The sequence below is a fragment of the Diadema setosum genome, chromosome 4 (assembly GCF_964275005.1).
Source record: "Diadema setosum chromosome 4, eeDiaSeto1, whole genome shotgun sequence".
NCBI classification, from domain to species: domain Eukaryota; kingdom Metazoa; phylum Echinodermata; class Echinoidea; order Diadematoida; family Diadematidae; genus Diadema; species Diadema setosum.
In genome coordinates, this window is record NC_092688.1 from 32,618,949 (window position 1) to 32,636,170 (window position 17,222).

General features: G+C 38.0%; 1 protein-coding gene across 2 annotated transcripts in view; it reads right to left on the reverse strand.

Annotated features, from left to right (window-relative positions):
• Positions 1–3,493, reverse strand: part of LOC140227150 (uncharacterized) — a 40,743-nt gene extending 37,250 nt beyond the window's left edge. For both annotated transcript variants that reach the window (XM_072307582.1, XM_072307581.1), the window contains exons 1-3: positions 3,124–3,493; positions 1,755–1,943; positions 81–152 (exon numbers count right to left, since the gene is read on the reverse strand). In XM_072307582.1, coding sequence (XP_072163683.1) covers positions 81–152; positions 1,755–1,943; positions 3,124–3,477 — 615 coding nt within the window. In that variant the 5' untranslated portion in view covers positions 3,478–3,493. The remainder of the gene's footprint in view (positions 1–80; positions 153–1,754; positions 1,944–3,123) is intronic.
• Between the last annotated feature and the right edge of the window lie 13,729 nt (positions 3,494–17,222).

Consider the following 17,222-nt stretch of genomic DNA (forward strand, 5'->3'; position numbering starts at 1 on the left):
ACTCATTCAAAGGGATGAAAGCCGTCCTCTCACCAACAAGTGGACATGAAACAGAATTAATAAAAACAGGTAACTCTTACCCTTGAAAAGGGACTGTCAGGCTCAGGGGGTGTGTAAGGGGGTGGCTCAGCCATGGCGTCAGGAGGAATGAACTGTAAAAGACGTATAAAGATGTATGTACAGTAACGTCGTAAGAAACAACCAATGTATATCAAAACCACCAAATCTAGCACATTTGGCAAATGTCATGACAAACAAGTATTTCATAACATTGAAATAGGGTAATCATGATCAATTATCAACAGAGGCTTATATGAAATTCCATTATTTATTGATGTGATACATTGTGTAGTAAATCCTCCATAGTCCAAGTTTCAGACAAACAAGAATATTCTTCTAAACCAAGCGCCCGGGTACACAGGGAAATAGTGCTGTGTTATACAGTAAACATTTATAGGAAAACTGAAACACTTTCCCTCACTTTCAATTATAGACACCAGGTGGGACAACAAAACAAAAATTACTTAGAAAGGGATTAAAATGACATTTGACTCAACTGACATCATGACCAATGGTACTTGTAGGTACCATGCTCACTTGAAAAATGAACCTTGGCAATAAATCATGAGTTTCACATTAATGTTCATGCGCAAGGGTTTGGGGACTTTTGGTTTGTTTGTTTTTTGTTTTGTTTTCCTGTTCCCTGGAAAGTGGAAATAAAAGAGAGAAAAAAAAATGCAAATGAAACCAGAGATGAATGTTACTGTAATTACAGCATTTATAGCACAAAGGCAGCATAAGCCATGGGGGAAAAAGAGCAGAATGAAGAAAAAATACTACATGACACTAAAATGACGCGACCGTGCATCACAAAAACTGCATAAGTACAAATTCTTTAAAAAAGCTCACAGAATGGATGTTCCTCACCTAACAGACAATATAAGTGATGTGAAATTTCAGTCCCTTCATATGTTACTATTGAGAAAAGGGCCCTTGAAGACAAGAGTCAATTGGTATTAATGACTCTCACTTCACTGTATACACATATGTGCAGACACACAAATGGATTTAAAGGCAGCAGCAACCACTTTAAAGGAGGCTTTCCTATAATCCCAGGACTAGATGCCGTCATTAAAGTGCTCTCTAATAATGATTCATTAACCCACTGGGGATAAGCAGACTTTTTTCATCATAACACATACTTCCCACGGACGCCTGTCCAAGTATGAAAAGGATTTGTATTCCGCAGGTTAACAGAGTTCATTTTCATGAAGAATGGACACAACTCGACAGCCCCACACTGTTGAGCAGTGTGGAGGATAGAGCTGGTTGGCAACCACTGATCTCAAAACCTTCTCACGTCGCTTCTGCGACTTCCAAGTCATGTGACTTCATGAATTGATTAATAGTTTTTGCCAGTGATGACTTGTATGACATTTGTTGTTGTTTCCTGAATCAGCAAATGAACTTTTTTTTTGCACCTCAGCAATGCCAAATTCAGAAAACAAACAATGCCACACATAAGAAATACTAAACTACAAGCTATCTAAAAAAAATAAAACTTTCAGTCAATTTAATACCTTTGCACCTCTAACTTAGAAAGAAAAGAATTAACCCTCATGGATATCAACATTGTTGACCAAAAATAATCAAACATTTCCAGGTCGACTGGGATATGATCTGAGAAACTTTTTAATGTTACATTTCAGAAATGCTTCAAGGGACTTTAAATGAACGGTGTTGTTCAGAATTACCTCAGGTGGCAGTTGTGACGGGGGTAAAGGCTGGGACATCGACATCGTGTGCATGGGAGGGGGCCTGGGTGGGCCCGAGGGCGCGTCTGCACTCAGCGCCAGGAGTTGGTCTATCGTCTCGTCCACTTTGCCGTTGTTTGACCGCAGGACCGTCTCGATCACTTCCCGGTCCACCGAGGGGAACATTCTCTGCGGGGAGACGAGGGAACATAATATGGCATGAATCACAACATCATTCACCCTCCATCCCAATTAACCCGTTGAGGACAGTTTGATTTTGCTACAACACGCATTTCCCATAGACACCTGCCCGAGTATACTCGGGACTCTTCCTCAACGGGTTAATATTATCCCTGGGGTGACAAGACCTTGTATCTCAATTGGTACATGTCACAGGTATTCAAAAAACCCCTAACTCAATTAATAAACTATAAAAGATACCGATGTGAGTTTCAAAACATCATAAATATTAATGCAATCCAAAACAATGTTTAACTACTAGTTGATGTCTACACTGATGCTATTTCAATATTAATTGCAAAAATGACAAAGATTTTTCCTTCCTTGAAAATTCATTATTTTTTAGATAATTTGAGCTCTTGCCGTCCTGGGGACGATTCTTATTATGCAATCACAGTAGTGAAATGCCATGGGGAGAATAATCTTTTCTTTGAACCTTTACGAACACTTGCGCTATAGTATGTAGATTGCATACAGCACCAAAATCACCCGATATCAACAGGCAAATGTTTTAACTGTCACTAAAATGTGGATCCAGCGAGTGCACAAATTAGTAGAACACACCAATGAAGTTTCAGGGAAATCCAAAATCCATTCAAAAGATAGGAATTTGAACATTTTGGTTAATCCAGGTTTCATCATCACTGAATTGAAAGGTTATCACAACATTTTGTGATGTTACAATAGTGCAGAGAAAATTACACATGATACTGTATTCACTGCTGACAAGGCAACACCGCCTGATAAGCCTCATCCTGACTTTCATAGGCAATGAAGAAAAAACTTGAGTGATTTTGTTATAATCAAAACTTCATCACTTTTCTGCATTACAGTTGATAAGAAACTTCATAATTTCTGCACGTTTTCATATGTTTCCTAACAATTCATTTGTGCTTGTTTTAACTTAAGGTTTTCAAAGTGATGCAAGCTGTGTGTCAGGATTTTAAATGACATTTCAGTGTCTTATGCGAAGAATGATGGAGTGTGTGTGCGTGAAATGAACCTCATGAGAGAAAAAGCATGCATGTTTGTGTCTTCATTCACAAGACACTTTTTAATAACCCTGAAAGGCTGTGATTTCAGTTGATAAACTTTTAGTATTAAAGTTCCATCTACAGCTGTACTGTACCTGAAAATCTCCCATGGCCTGGGTGAAGTCCAGCTGTCTCTGTGACTGCCTGCTCGGTGGCATCGTCACAGAACGCTGTGGTACCTGCGGTACCACAGGTACACCTCCCGGCACCATTGGCATGCCTGGTGTGATGGGACCTTGGATCACCATTGCTGGTGCCGGATACACCGGGTACACGACACCAGCAGGGAGGGGCTGGGCGTGGGTGCCCGGTACTGGTCCCGGTTGAGACAGCACGGGCTGAGGAGGGCCATATGAGATGGTGTTTGGAGTGCTAACCACTGGGTTCTTTGTCTTCTTCTTGGACTTGGACTTCTTGCTCTGTGACTGTGAGTCTGCCGCAGAAGCCATATTGTCAGGAGTATATATATGGTCTGGTATCCAGAGAAAGAATGCAAACTCAACTACAAGCTAGTTGTAAGATGGCATGCAATACACATGAACAACCACAGCATCAACTCTTGCATTCAGGGGCAGCAGTAATAAGAAGAGTTGCATTTACAGCAAAAATTTTCACACGGTGGCTGAGACTGCTAAACATTGGCGGTTCTCTCCAAGGCGCCAGTCCTACAACTCCGAATGATCAGAAAGGGCGATGATGAGCAATCCCTGCTTGCTCTGAAACCGCTTTTCACCTGATGAGGCTTCCACCCAGCATCAAGAATCAAGCTGTCTGCCTCTCCAATGGTCCAGGTTTGACTCAAACTGCTCCCCTAGGACCGGCTCTGGGCATGGCACCCATGTGCTCCACTCAGCAAATCAAGCAAAATTGGTAATATTGTTGTGAGAAACTCCCACAGGTCCTGTGTATTGGTGTCAGTGCCATGCCCCACCCCAGACACTGTGGGTGGATCAACTACCTCCTTCTGTAGATTCCTGTCTGGTCTGTTTGATCAGTTCCTGCAGTCACAAAAGAAAAAATACATGCCAAATTATATTTTGTTTTCGGTATTCAAAGGCATATGGATCACTGAACATATTCTGTCAACACAAACATAATGAGTCTGTGAATAAGTGCTATCAAAAAACATCATTGTTGCCATTTTTCTGCCATTGTCATTTCTGTTCTAAAGCAACCGGACCTTAGTCAAATGTGACCTGATATCGATTTTCCATCACAAAGCTATTAGGCATTAAAGCAAACAACAAAGCAAAACAAAACAAAGCAAACAAAGGAAACATAGCAGTGATAAGTGATCTGGCTGGGAAAAAAAAACAGGACAAAAACATTGATCTATTCAAAAAATCATGTCTAAATTCCCACAATGCATTTACCAGTGAACTCAAAAATGCCTATGGCAATCACTCTGAACAGACAATTTATATTCAGGCAGTACATTGTATCTGCATACATTGTATCAACCTGTAGAATAATATGGCAAACTAGTGTCTGCAAAATATAACATGCCATGTACCTGTCCTTGTACTGTAAAGTCTGCTTGGCTGTGAATGGCAGGCACCTCATGACTACTGCTGAAGTCTCTAATTTTGGACTCTGGACTACGTCATAACTCTATTTGGAGAGAAAACATCAGCCTACAAAATGCACTCCAAAGTTCACATGACAGGTTCTCCCTTGCCTGTCAGCTATCAAAGTTCTCTTGGACATTCAAAGTTACATTTGTAGCAGATAAGATTCGTGAACACCATACAATGTACACTCTGCAGTCACAGAAAACAGCAACCCACTTTCAGCATATTACATGAACATTGTCATTGAGCTACAAGTGTCAAGGGCTTGGTTTGATATCTAATTCAAATTATATTTTCATTTTATTGAAAGGTCTATTTATTAAAGTCATATATATCATAGCCCAGGGGCTAATACTTCTAGCATATAACTTTACATAATATCAAAATTTGAAATTGATCAACAGTTGTCTCCTTTTGCTACAAAGTTGTAAAAGGGACAATGCTGTTATACAGGCCTTACAGCATATCAGGGCAATTTACTGATAAGGTTAGAGTAAAGATTAGGGTTTTTTAGAGTTAGGTTAAGGGCTAGAGTTTGGGTTAGAATTAACTAGGATTAGGTTCAGGATTAGGTTCAGGTTAGGGTCAGGGGAAGGGTCTGGGGTAATTGCCAAGGGGGTAATTGCCCTAGACCCACCTACAGCTGTACTTAACGGCCCGAATTCACAAAGGTGGTACAAATGAAACCATGGTTTAAACCATGTACAAAAACCATGGAGCACCAAGTGTCGCATGGAACATTTCGTTACGAAATTAGTCATTTCGTCAATGAAATGATTATTTTGTAACAAAATGACAAAATTTTGTAACTATGGTCTATATATATATATATATATATATATAAATGACAAAATTTTGTAACTAAATGAACATTTCATCCATGAAATCACACTTTTGTTGACCAATTTCGTAACGAAATATTCCGTGCGACACTTGGCGCTCCATGGCTTTTGGTTTCATTTGTACCACCTTCGTGAATTCGGGCCAACAAGTCTACATCATTATGTAACAAGATATCTCACAATGGATACAAAAGGCAAATCAACATATATACAGTACATGTACATGTATGAACAAGCAGAACATCATGCCAAAAACACAAGGCTCCTTGCTTTGCACAGTACCTTTTCTGTTTGCTTGCAAACATGAGGGGAATTCTGACTGTGCATCATGTTTGTAACAATTGTATGGAGAGAGAGCACAATAGCTGAGCCTTTTACACTACACAAAACTACACATACTTTTGCTACCCTGTATTTTGCTTCGTGTACAAGTATAGCTTGGGCAGTGTAGCTGCAAACTTCTTGCACGCACTTCGGAAGTTTTTCACATGACTTGCAAAACTAATCGTACATATTTTTGCGTAGTGTGACTGTGTATGGCTGAAACTTAGAAAAGTTTGTCGGGTGATCAGATCCATTCATGTTGTTTACACACATTGCACATTCTTCTTTATGCTGTTGCGCATTTGTATTTTTTACATTCAAGGACGGCACAAACTTTCTGCCTCTATCCTGGAGCATGTCCAGTAGAGACCAAAACTACAAGTAGTTTTGAATAACTCAAACTACGTAAGGTCTGTTGGTAGTGTGACTACTAACTGTATGTGTTCAGACATCATGAAGTTATTGGGAAGTAAACAACACATAATTTCACATACTTGTATTCTGACCACGGCTCTTGAGAAATATGCAAAGAGTACAATGCAGGAATGTACAGAATTACTGTTATGTTGCAATAAATCAGGCAAAGAGGCGACTTGATAGAACATAGAAATAGAATGTAACATGGACACTGATGGTGACAGGATTAATCAAATTAATCTTGCTTGAAGCATCTCATGGAAATCTCCAAACAAACAAAATATGTTTGTGATAGATATCACATTCTTATCAAGCCTTCCATTCAGCTGGAACCAGAAGGATTTAATACAGAATACTATTCCTGTTGCAGCATCTTTGTTTCTGTTTTTGTTTTTGCTTAATCCTCTCAAAGAAACCAAGAAGTTGTTTGGATTACAATGATATGGTGCATACTTCGCAAAAATTTTGAGCATTAATCCCACCACCTAATATTCTCCATTCATTTTGCCACAGTCTGACCCCAATTCAGTAAATTACGGCATCCTGCAATTTCCAAGGAGACTGCCTACAATGTACAGTGTCCTTCCAAGTTTCTTGCACTATCTCTTTTGAAACCTATTGAAGACTAGTCCCTACAGTGTAGTATACTCGTGCAGGTATCTACGGAAACGTGTGTTATAGAAATATCTGCTAATCCCTGAAGGGTTATTATGGAAACATAGCAGAACGCACTTCACTCTCAATGAAACCTACCCTGGAGATAAAACTAAAAACCATCAAATTATGATAGGAAAATTGACAGATAGTAAGAACATTATTCATACATGTATTATACCATTGCTTGCTTTTCTTGAGGTTCATAAAAGCTTATTCTGGCAGAGTGTCTTTTGGCATTATTCTACACCCTTCTGCAGAGATAAACCAAAATCCATTTCTGTCAGCCTGTCTGTCTGTCTGTCTGTTCCTCTGTGTCCCTCTTCATTGGGGCGGTTAGTCATTGATCATACATTTGCAGCCACAACTCCATGGAAACATGCTGGGTAACATACTACCCCAAAGGTCACAGGGGCACAAAGAGACGGCGTTTACACATTATCTATTTTCCTTTCATTGTTGTTGTTCAACAAGTTCCCAATATTTCTTCTTTGCAGAAATGCTCCATTAAGATCTATTTTCACTTTCGGAACTGAGAATGGCTGAATTACTCATTAAATTCCTTTCATTTTCAGTGGATACCAAAGTTTCTCACCCCATCCCCCCCCCCAAAAAAAAAAATAAATAAATAAATAAAAAATGAAGGTCTAATTGGGCAGTACAATTTGTATTGTGTCTTTAGAGCTGTTTTCAGGTTGGGTGCCTCATATGAAAGAAAATTTCTTCTGCAAAATATTGCATCTTCATTGTACTGAAGGTACTGTGCATTATGATAGCCAAGTACCAGTATACCAGTGGTTCCCCACGAGGGTATAACAGTTTTATTGAGGTAGTAGCCTATACTCTTGTTCAATGGGTTGGATTTTAATTCGATTCCTGTGAATGTGCAAATGATATTTGTTCACCTCCTGATCAGACTTTACTCCAAAAATGGTTAAAAGGGTAATGTAAATTCTGACTGTCACTACACTACAAACTTATGCAATTTTATGGCAAGAAATACTGTCATAATAATGTTTGCGCTTCCACAGAACACTGCTGAATACTAAATTGTTGACGGGGAAATTTCATCCCGATATCATGTTACTGTCTGTGAAAACAGAGCAGTAGATAGTCAGGTGGAATATTTGGACAAACAAAAAGTTATGAATTGTAAAAGCTAAGAGAGTATTGAAGACAAATAGACAACTCTGTGTGATCAAGAAGTTGAGCAGTTTTCCTTTTGGCTTGTACACAGAAAATAACCAAATGTCATTTTCTTCTACTGAGAAGAAAATCATCTTCAGACTTGATTGTGGTATTACAGTTAGTATCTATTGTTAGTCTCCTCCTCAACAGACAAGTATCACCTGTGCCTAAATATTTGAGAAAAATCAACATTAGTGACATTCATAATACGGAACAAATGGAGAGCTCGTCAACACCTACAATTGTAGATCACACAGAGTTGCAAATCTGTCTTGTTACTCTCAACTTTTACCTTTCACAAGAATTTTGACATACATTTTAATTTCAGGGATCTTGGCTCTTACAAAATTTGCCGGTAGATGGGGATTTCAGAACCTCAAAGGGTGTTGTCCAAGTCATCAAAAAGACTTGCACCTGACTTGGATCTTTTATAATTTGTCAGATCATTTTTCACAAGTCTCTCTTTCCCTCCCCATCTGGCTGCAATTTCTTCCAGCTCTTCTAATTTCTACTCAATGTTTATCCTTGTGAATGTTCTATCAATATCAAGTACATAGTTGTAATTTTAAGTTGATTTTTTTTTTCTATATTTTGGTAAACAAACTTCATTTTTCACAAAGATCATTTTTCACAAGTCTCTCTTTCCCTCCCCCTCTGGCTGCAATTTCTTCCAGCTCTTCTAATTTCTACTCAATGTTTATCCTTGTGAAGGTGCTATCGATATCAAGTACATACATGTAGTTGTAATTTTAAGTTGATTTTTTTTTCTATATTTTGGTAAACTTGATTCTCTCTAGACTTTCCTGGTGCATGTCTCATTGTTTGTACCATTGGGGCACACAAGCTGTGAATTTTGCACATCAAGTTTTTGTCTCCACTAAATTTTCAGTTTCATGCGGTTGCTGTGGCATACTTATGTGGTTTTATGATAGATACAGCTGTAGTTGCTATACCGAAGAAATCACATACTTAAAGTGATATGACTACAAAATCAAACAATCACAAAAACAAGTTTATAGCTTTATTACATAAATGTATAACCCCAGTATCATATCCTTCCAAGTTTTTTATGAATATTTAACAGCGAGCATAAAAATGCAGGTGCTCTTCAAAAACATATTAAAAGATTGATTTTTTTTTTCTCAGTCTGGCATTGATGAACGAATTGTGTTCCTCTCTTAAAAAGTTGTTTCATTGAAACTTTGGGGGGGGGAGGGTTTTCTTCTTGATAAATAATAACATACAAATACAAACTAAATGGAAGTTAACCAAGCATCCCGTTTGGGTTTTCTGAATGAAAAGACTTCCTTGATTTTTCAGAGCCACCGCTGTCTACTGCCATTGGAACCCAACCCATGACCCTCTTTCAACCCAGGGTCATTACTGCTATTATGCTACCTGGTACCACAATATGCCAAAAATCACAATGATGCCTGAACACCTGTTATTTCCCAGAGAGTCAAGAATGGAATGCGTACAAACTCCAACTGATGTGTGGTGTTGAAGACTGGGAGTGGTGTGCCACTGTTTGGATTGTACTACATGAAATAAGCCAGTTCATAGTTAGCTCATGGGCACATTGGTACAAATGACCTTTCTTTTTTTCTCAATTGGTTAGGCACTTCACTTGTTTTCAAAGCAGCACGATGCATAAAGCTACCCACAATTTATGGGATTCACTGTTCAAACAAAGAATGAACTTACGCAGAGCAGGTGACAAGAATGGTCTGTCAATTGACACTTCAGCAGGCTTTCATTTTATTGTTTTGTGTTGAATGCATTTATAAACAAAGTCTTTCTACCAATATTGCTAAATACTACGCTTGCTGTCAGGTGGATGTGCTATTAAGCACCATTTATAAGGGTTGCAAGAATAACCATTACATCAGCCATGCTTATCTCAGTGAATTAAAAAACTAACGTGCCTGATTGCACAAATGACAAAGTTTTTTCTGCTCATGTGCAAAGTGGAAACTGTAAACTTGCTTAAAAATACATTGTATTCAAGTCCCTTTACTTTTGTTTTTGTTTTTCTTACACTGTACATGTTTCATGTGAACATAGCAGAATGCACAGTTAGATACAAAATGTCCCAAGTGCAGGTATATATATAATGGACAAATCACTAGCCAAAGCTACTAGCATTCACAATGATCAGAACTTGCTGGAAAGCTCTCTACATGTACGTATTGCATGTGTGCCATATGCATATAAAAGGTGGCTATACCAAGGAGGTACATGTGCTAGAGAACTCGCCTAGTACCTCCTTGGCTATACATGATGTAGCTAGAGATGGGTGGTACTGGTATACTTCATGGTAGCACAGACCCAAATTCCAGGCCAAGTGTGTGCTAGGTAAATAGATGTCCATTAGTGTGCTCTCCTTCTTCCTTGCCAATTTACCCACATACAGTATTCATCAGTGCAGCTTTCTACAGACTGTAACTTTGTAGGCCCGATTTCATTCGAACAAGAGTAATATGTCCTCTTTTTATGTAGTCTACATTGTACAAATGTATACACATACATTGTATGTACTCAGGTACACACTGTAGGCCTACCACCTAAACCAAATGCAAAACCAGCTGAGGAGTCTGTATTTCTACCAGTGAATGAGTATACAGACAAGAAGGTACTAGTACTTGATTTTGAAAATTATATGAATTTGCAGGATACTGTGCTGTGGTTGATGCTTTGCAGTTTGCAAGTACCCTACTTTAGAGCATTAATGTCAAGAAACAAGGGAATTTTCTAACTTATTGCAGAAAAATGACACTGGAATTAAGTACATTGCTGTATGTGAACAGAAATTGCTCAATCAGGGGATTCATGATGTGAAAACGGTAAATGTAAGACAGCATCTTCCAGTAAATGGAGCTGTAATTACCCAGACAATCACCCCACATGAAAATTATTACTATGTATTAATAGTTCAGTACCAGTCATGTTTTAATATGGCTGGCCATGTATCAATGGAATAAAACTGTACAGCTGTATGTTTTGTTTTTGTTGGCAAAACAACCCCTTTTGAAGTTCGGTATATGTCAGAGTGCCTAGTGCCTACAAGTAGAAGTAACCCAATCACACAGGGAATATGTGGTAAGCTTTTAAAACATGCAAAAGATTTGCTACATGTATATTGAATTTTGTTTCAAAATCAGCTGGTAAGCATTGTTTGTAATTTATGATATCAGAGCAAACTTTGCACATTGCTCCATTATTAAATAGGTAACATGTGACATGTGACGGGGGGGGGGGGGGCACATACATTGTACAGAGAGGGCTAAAGATCAGACAAATACATGTACATGTACATACATGTAGTTTGATTGCATGTGACAAGTTTAACTACTGTTTATTGATTGTAGACAACACATCCACACTGCCTATCAAATGATGCCCTCTAACGAAGGAAGTTTTAATCCTATAGTGCTGCTCTGATCTGTCACTTTCAAGCAAATAGTGGCATTCAGGCATTCACACTGACAAGAATTAGCTGGGTTCCAAATCTCAAGATTTGCATCGCTGTCCATACAAGTGTATCTACAACTTATGTAGGATCTCACTAAATACTATAGCGTGATCAGCATCCATCGCAATCCAAATCCCACAAAATCTTCCAAGTATTTCAGAATTATTTGAGGGACAGGGCGACAATATACACCACGGCAAGTGTCTGAAAGCTGGAACAATATTAAGATTCTTTATCCCATTGTTCAAAAACACATCACAAGAGCGCACAAACACAAGGGAAAGGGTCATCATTTCAGAAGATTTCAGGTATGTGCAGTTTGGTTGACAAATTATCGTTCTCAGCAATTAGCAGGATATTATTGTCCATCTAAAAGGGCACAATAATCTCAGTACTTTGGATCACAATCAACATAGTACTATTTTGTCCCTGTGAATGACGCTAATTCAACATCGTACATCTTTATCATAACGTGTGTTCACACACCATATTCCATAGATCTCTATGTGACTCCCACCCAGTAGGGGCGAGTGGTTGCACCTTTTTTGATGCCGTGTGACTGTCACAAGGAGCACTGCAATCAAGGAGTAGGGGCTGCCCCATCTTTTGTGCGCCACCTCATCTGTAAGATGTGAAGCACAGAACGCAGTGCGGGGATGACCCTGCCTGGGGAATTCCTCTGAAGAAGGAACACTGTGTGAATGTAGTGATGGAGACATCTACACAGGGAAAAAACTTGCCCATGACAGACTCGCGCTACTGAAAACCACTCCGCAAACTGTAAAAAACATACCTGTAGCACGTCCTAACCTGCATGGTGAATGGCAATTAATTTGTCAGTAACCACAATCACACATTGATATGGTACAGTATGATGTCTTATAAATCACAAAACCATAAATCAGCATAATGGTGTGTGTCATGAAAATATGGATAGTAGCTACTGGGCATACAAAATGTACCACTGTATATTGCATTTCTTACCCCTCCCCTGTTTCATAAAGTAGAAGCACTGTACTAGTACTATTACAGGTGTACTACACTACACACACACACACACACACACACACACACACACTTGTTAAGAAAACAAAAGTAAACTAAAATTGCACATGAAACAATCAGGCTGATCACCATTTCTACTTGGGGAAACATCCAAAATCACAGGGGAAAAAAAAAACAGCAAATAAGAAAAACGAGGCCTTAAAAATGCAGCATCACATTACATACAATGTACAGCTCTGTATTACATGTACAAATGTATGTAATTTTCAGTTTATTACATTGAAAGTCTTTGATTCCATAAAGCTTTTTCAAACCAATCCCCTCTCTATAAAGATACAAGAAATGGAAATACTTGACATCATCACAAAATATCGAGGGGTATTTTGTACCACGTGGATTTGTTTTCAATTACAATTGTAGCAGCCACAGTACTAGAACAAGGAAAAGTAGAAATTACGCGGTGCGTAATATATGTCCCCGCCGGAAGTAGCATTTTGTAGCAAAATGTGCAATAACGGGTTAGAAATGGCGAAGGAGTAGCATTTTATAGCCAATGTACAATACAGGTCAAAAATCAAGGTCAAAGGTCAAAGAAGGCAAAGGTCAAAATTCTGTGTAAAGTTTTGAAGCCCTCACCTAGTGCCATCACATAAAGCAAACGGAATCGAAATCGGGTTAGAAATGGCGAAGGAGTAGCATTTTGTAGCCAATGTACAATACAGGTCAAAAATCAAGGTCAAAGGTCAAAGAAGGCAAAGGTCAAAATTCTGTGTAGAAGTTTTGAAGCCCTCACCTAGTGCCATCACATAAAGCAAACGGAATCGAAATCAGGTTAGAAATGGCGAAGGAGTAGCATTTTGTAGCAAAATGTACAATATAGGTCAAAAATCAAGGTCAAAGGTCAAAGAAGGCAAAGGTCAAAATTCTGTGTAGAAGTTTTGAAGCCCTCACCTAGTGCCATCATATAAAGCAAACGGAATCGAAATCGGGTTAGAAGTGGCGAAGGAGTAGCATTTTGTAGCAAAATGTACAATATAGGTCAAAGGTCAAGGTCAAAGGTCACGACTGAAATTCTGTGTAGAAGTTTCAAAGCTCCCTTGTAGTGCTATCATATAAAGCAAACAGAATCAAAATTGGCTCATAAATGACAGAGAAGTAGCAAATTGAAGATTTTGATCACACACGGACGCACACACGGACACACGGACGGACACACGGACGGACACACGGACGGACGGACACACGGACACACACACGTACGGAGCCTGTTTCATAGTCCCCTGCTCGAACTCGTTCGGCGGGGACAATAATGAAGATCACTAATACTACTTATTGAATGTTTGTTTTCTACGTACAATGCTTTTCTTCCTTCATGTTTATGTTTGTAATCTTTTCTCCTCATTAAATCATACATTGTATGTGAATTTTAAAAAAATAAAGACAACAGCACCATCTACAAATGGGAAAAGGAAGAAGATGACAGCACAATCTGAATCTTCCCAGTTAAACCCAAGGAGGTACTATAGGCCAGCAAGCCCAGGGAGGTGGGTTTCCACCTTCCTGGGTAACCCACTCTGTACTATATTCTACAATTTCCATCTATAGACTTTGTACAGGGCCTACCAGGGGGAAGTTTCAGAAAAAAAAAAAAAAAAAAAAACATTCAATCTTAAAAGTCAAGAATGAATTGAATTATTAGCTGGTTTCTCTGCTCAGTTTTATCTACATTGTACATGTACATGTGTAATGTTTCCAGAAGTAACTTCAAATTGTTATCAATTCTGACAGAAAATTCATTTGTCCAGTATCTAATTTTGTATAGGACCTAAAAAATGGCTGCATAAAAAAAGTCTTCAAAATTTTCAGTTTCATTTGGCAGTTAGAATTTACTTGGTATCAATGGAGAAACACACAGCATAGAGTACCATAATTTTTTATAAGTCACTCTGAGCTTAAATCGATTTAAATTCATTACTGTGAAACACCCCAAGGTTTCCATCAAGCAATGGGTACAGAGAAATACTGCATACCACCAAAGATACCTGTAGACTGCCAGTTTGCACAAGATAGGCCCTACTATTAAATCTGGGTGAAGGGTCCTTTATCAGTATAAATGTAATAAACAGTGCAGGGATTCCCAATGTGCAAAGCTCATAGAAATGCAGTCTTTTAAAGGGTATTATCTTTCTTTATGTCTAAAGATAATCTTTGCAGGCATACACGTCCAATATCCACAGCAAGCAAGAGACATCTATCACCAAAGCATGCAATCTGGTAAAGCGGGGGGAAAGCCCCATCATCAATTCTTTCCAACTTTGCAAAATGCTAGTCACAAAAATAGCTTTGTAGTATTTAAATACATTGTATGCACTATCTACATGTACATGTACACATGTATGCACTTGTTTTAAAAGCACTAAATATTGAACAGATTTCAGGAACTGATGGTCATTATTAACTTTACATCTCATGTCAATGTGTACATACTATGCACACTGTATATGACAAGGATACCATTTTGAAAGTACTGTGTACATCTGTAGATGTGGTGTTGCTGGATAGCAGACAAAGTCATGAGACCTATCAGAATTGACATTTTTTTTTTGTTTCTTGTTTTTTGTGATGAATTCAACTCTTCCAGTATTCAGCGATCACAGCCAAATCACGCTAAGCAATAAACCATGCCACATGCATGGTTTTTACCTTGTGTTCTGCACTGTACATATCAATACACTTTGAGGCAATAATCTACCTTTTTGGTTCTGTGTTTGCTTGCACCTCATGTTAGGTATGTGTGAGGTCACCAGACCGCCTTCACACACAATAGTCTTCTGTTTGGACTATCCGTGCGAGTGCCATCTTTTTTTTTCCTTTTTTTTTTCTGCCCAGCATGCGCAAGCTCAACTGCAAAGTCTGGAGTTGTGCATGCATGAAAACTCTTTGCTGACTAGAGAAATCCTGTGGGGGCTGTGTTACATATTACTCAACAAGTTGTACAATACCAGCCAAGATATACAATGTATTATGGCTGTGCTCTGATCTACAAGATGCGTTGTATGCTGTATTCACACAGATTAGAGATTATGGAGTATACATGTAGCTCAAGAAAAAGAACAAAACTGTCTCAATATCATTCAGTCATGAAAGCTGGACATGCAAAGCTTTGTCAGTCATGAAAAGAGGGGTACATGAGGGCTAGTTGACTGAACCAAATATACATGTTTACCATTGTGCTATACCACTGGCCCATTCTAAATGTCACACAGCACAAACATTATGCTCAAATATGTCAAGAAGTATGGCATGTATTCAGAAATCATGAGATGGTTTTTGTAATTCAGTTTAACCATCCATTTTTATCAGTTTTGGGCTTTGTTTGTTTTTGTTTTGTTTTGTGACCAACAACACAAGTCAGAATCTTGATGTCCAAAAGTTTCCATCTGCTACATTTAAATGTGAAACATGTTCCATCTTACTTCATGGGCAAGATATTAACATTAACTTCCACAAACTGCTAAGATTTTATTCATAAGAGGACATGACTAGATGCACAAGTTTCAGTTCTGATCGAGGTGAGGATTTAGCTTTTAACGTTTTGCGAGATATTCAGGAACCACTCTGTGAGATGTCAAAGAGCATGCAATTCTAAGGGGTATCAAAAGTTTAGGTGATGAAAATCGCTTTTGAAATGGCTGAGATATCCAAAAACAAGGAGAAACAAAGAGATCCTAATAACAGGCGTGGCCTGTAGTCTTTTATTATTATCACTTTTTTGGATATCTCAGCCATTTGAAAACCAATTTTCATCAAATAAACGTAGAATCCTTCTTAGAATTACATGCTCTTTCATATTTCATAAGAGGTTTCTCATTATCTCACTTAGGAATTAAAAAAAAACATGAATCCTGACCTCAACCAGTACTGTACAGCCCCTTTAAGTTTAAAGTCTTCTATAGGACAAATAATATCAGTCTTTTTCCAAACAGTGCTTATCCATAAACACAACAAATGTGTCGAAAATTGTGTAATCATGGAACTGCCCATAACAGAAATAAGAAATATGAAAATATATTGAAAATTGGCAATTTATACAGGTTTGCATAATTGGAAAAATTTTTATGATCTGGTGGAAAACTGTTGATTTAGTTTGTAAACTTACAGTGATATGAGAACTTTCATGTTCATCAAAGAATGCAATTGTATACAATTTGTACACTGTATATTAATTTTTTTGTTGTTTTGGGGGTTTTTTTCAGGCAGAGAATGAATTTAAATGTTGGACATGATGTTCTGCATATATTGACCAATGACACAATATCATGAATATTAAACACATGAATACAGTACTTGTACAGTATGGTTTCATATCAAAATTGTGACATCTGATTTTTGTGGATTGTGGATGATGTATACACAAAATCAGATTTCACAATTTTGATATGAAACCATAGGCCCTACTGTATTCATATTGTAAACTTGAGTTTTGCATAACATAAGTGATAGAAGTGCACCATGCAAGCTGTTCAATAATATACAAGTTTTCTGATTAATGTTTGACAGAGAAAATTAATTTTAAAAAATGAAAAAAAAAACTGTATTTTTTTTTTCTGGTTTCCAAATTCTGGTCCCATACATTGAAAATGCAATAGGCTACATTTTCAGGAATACATGTATTTTCTCCAAGAATCAATCCTCATCCTTTTTCTTTGCTGGTGAAAGTC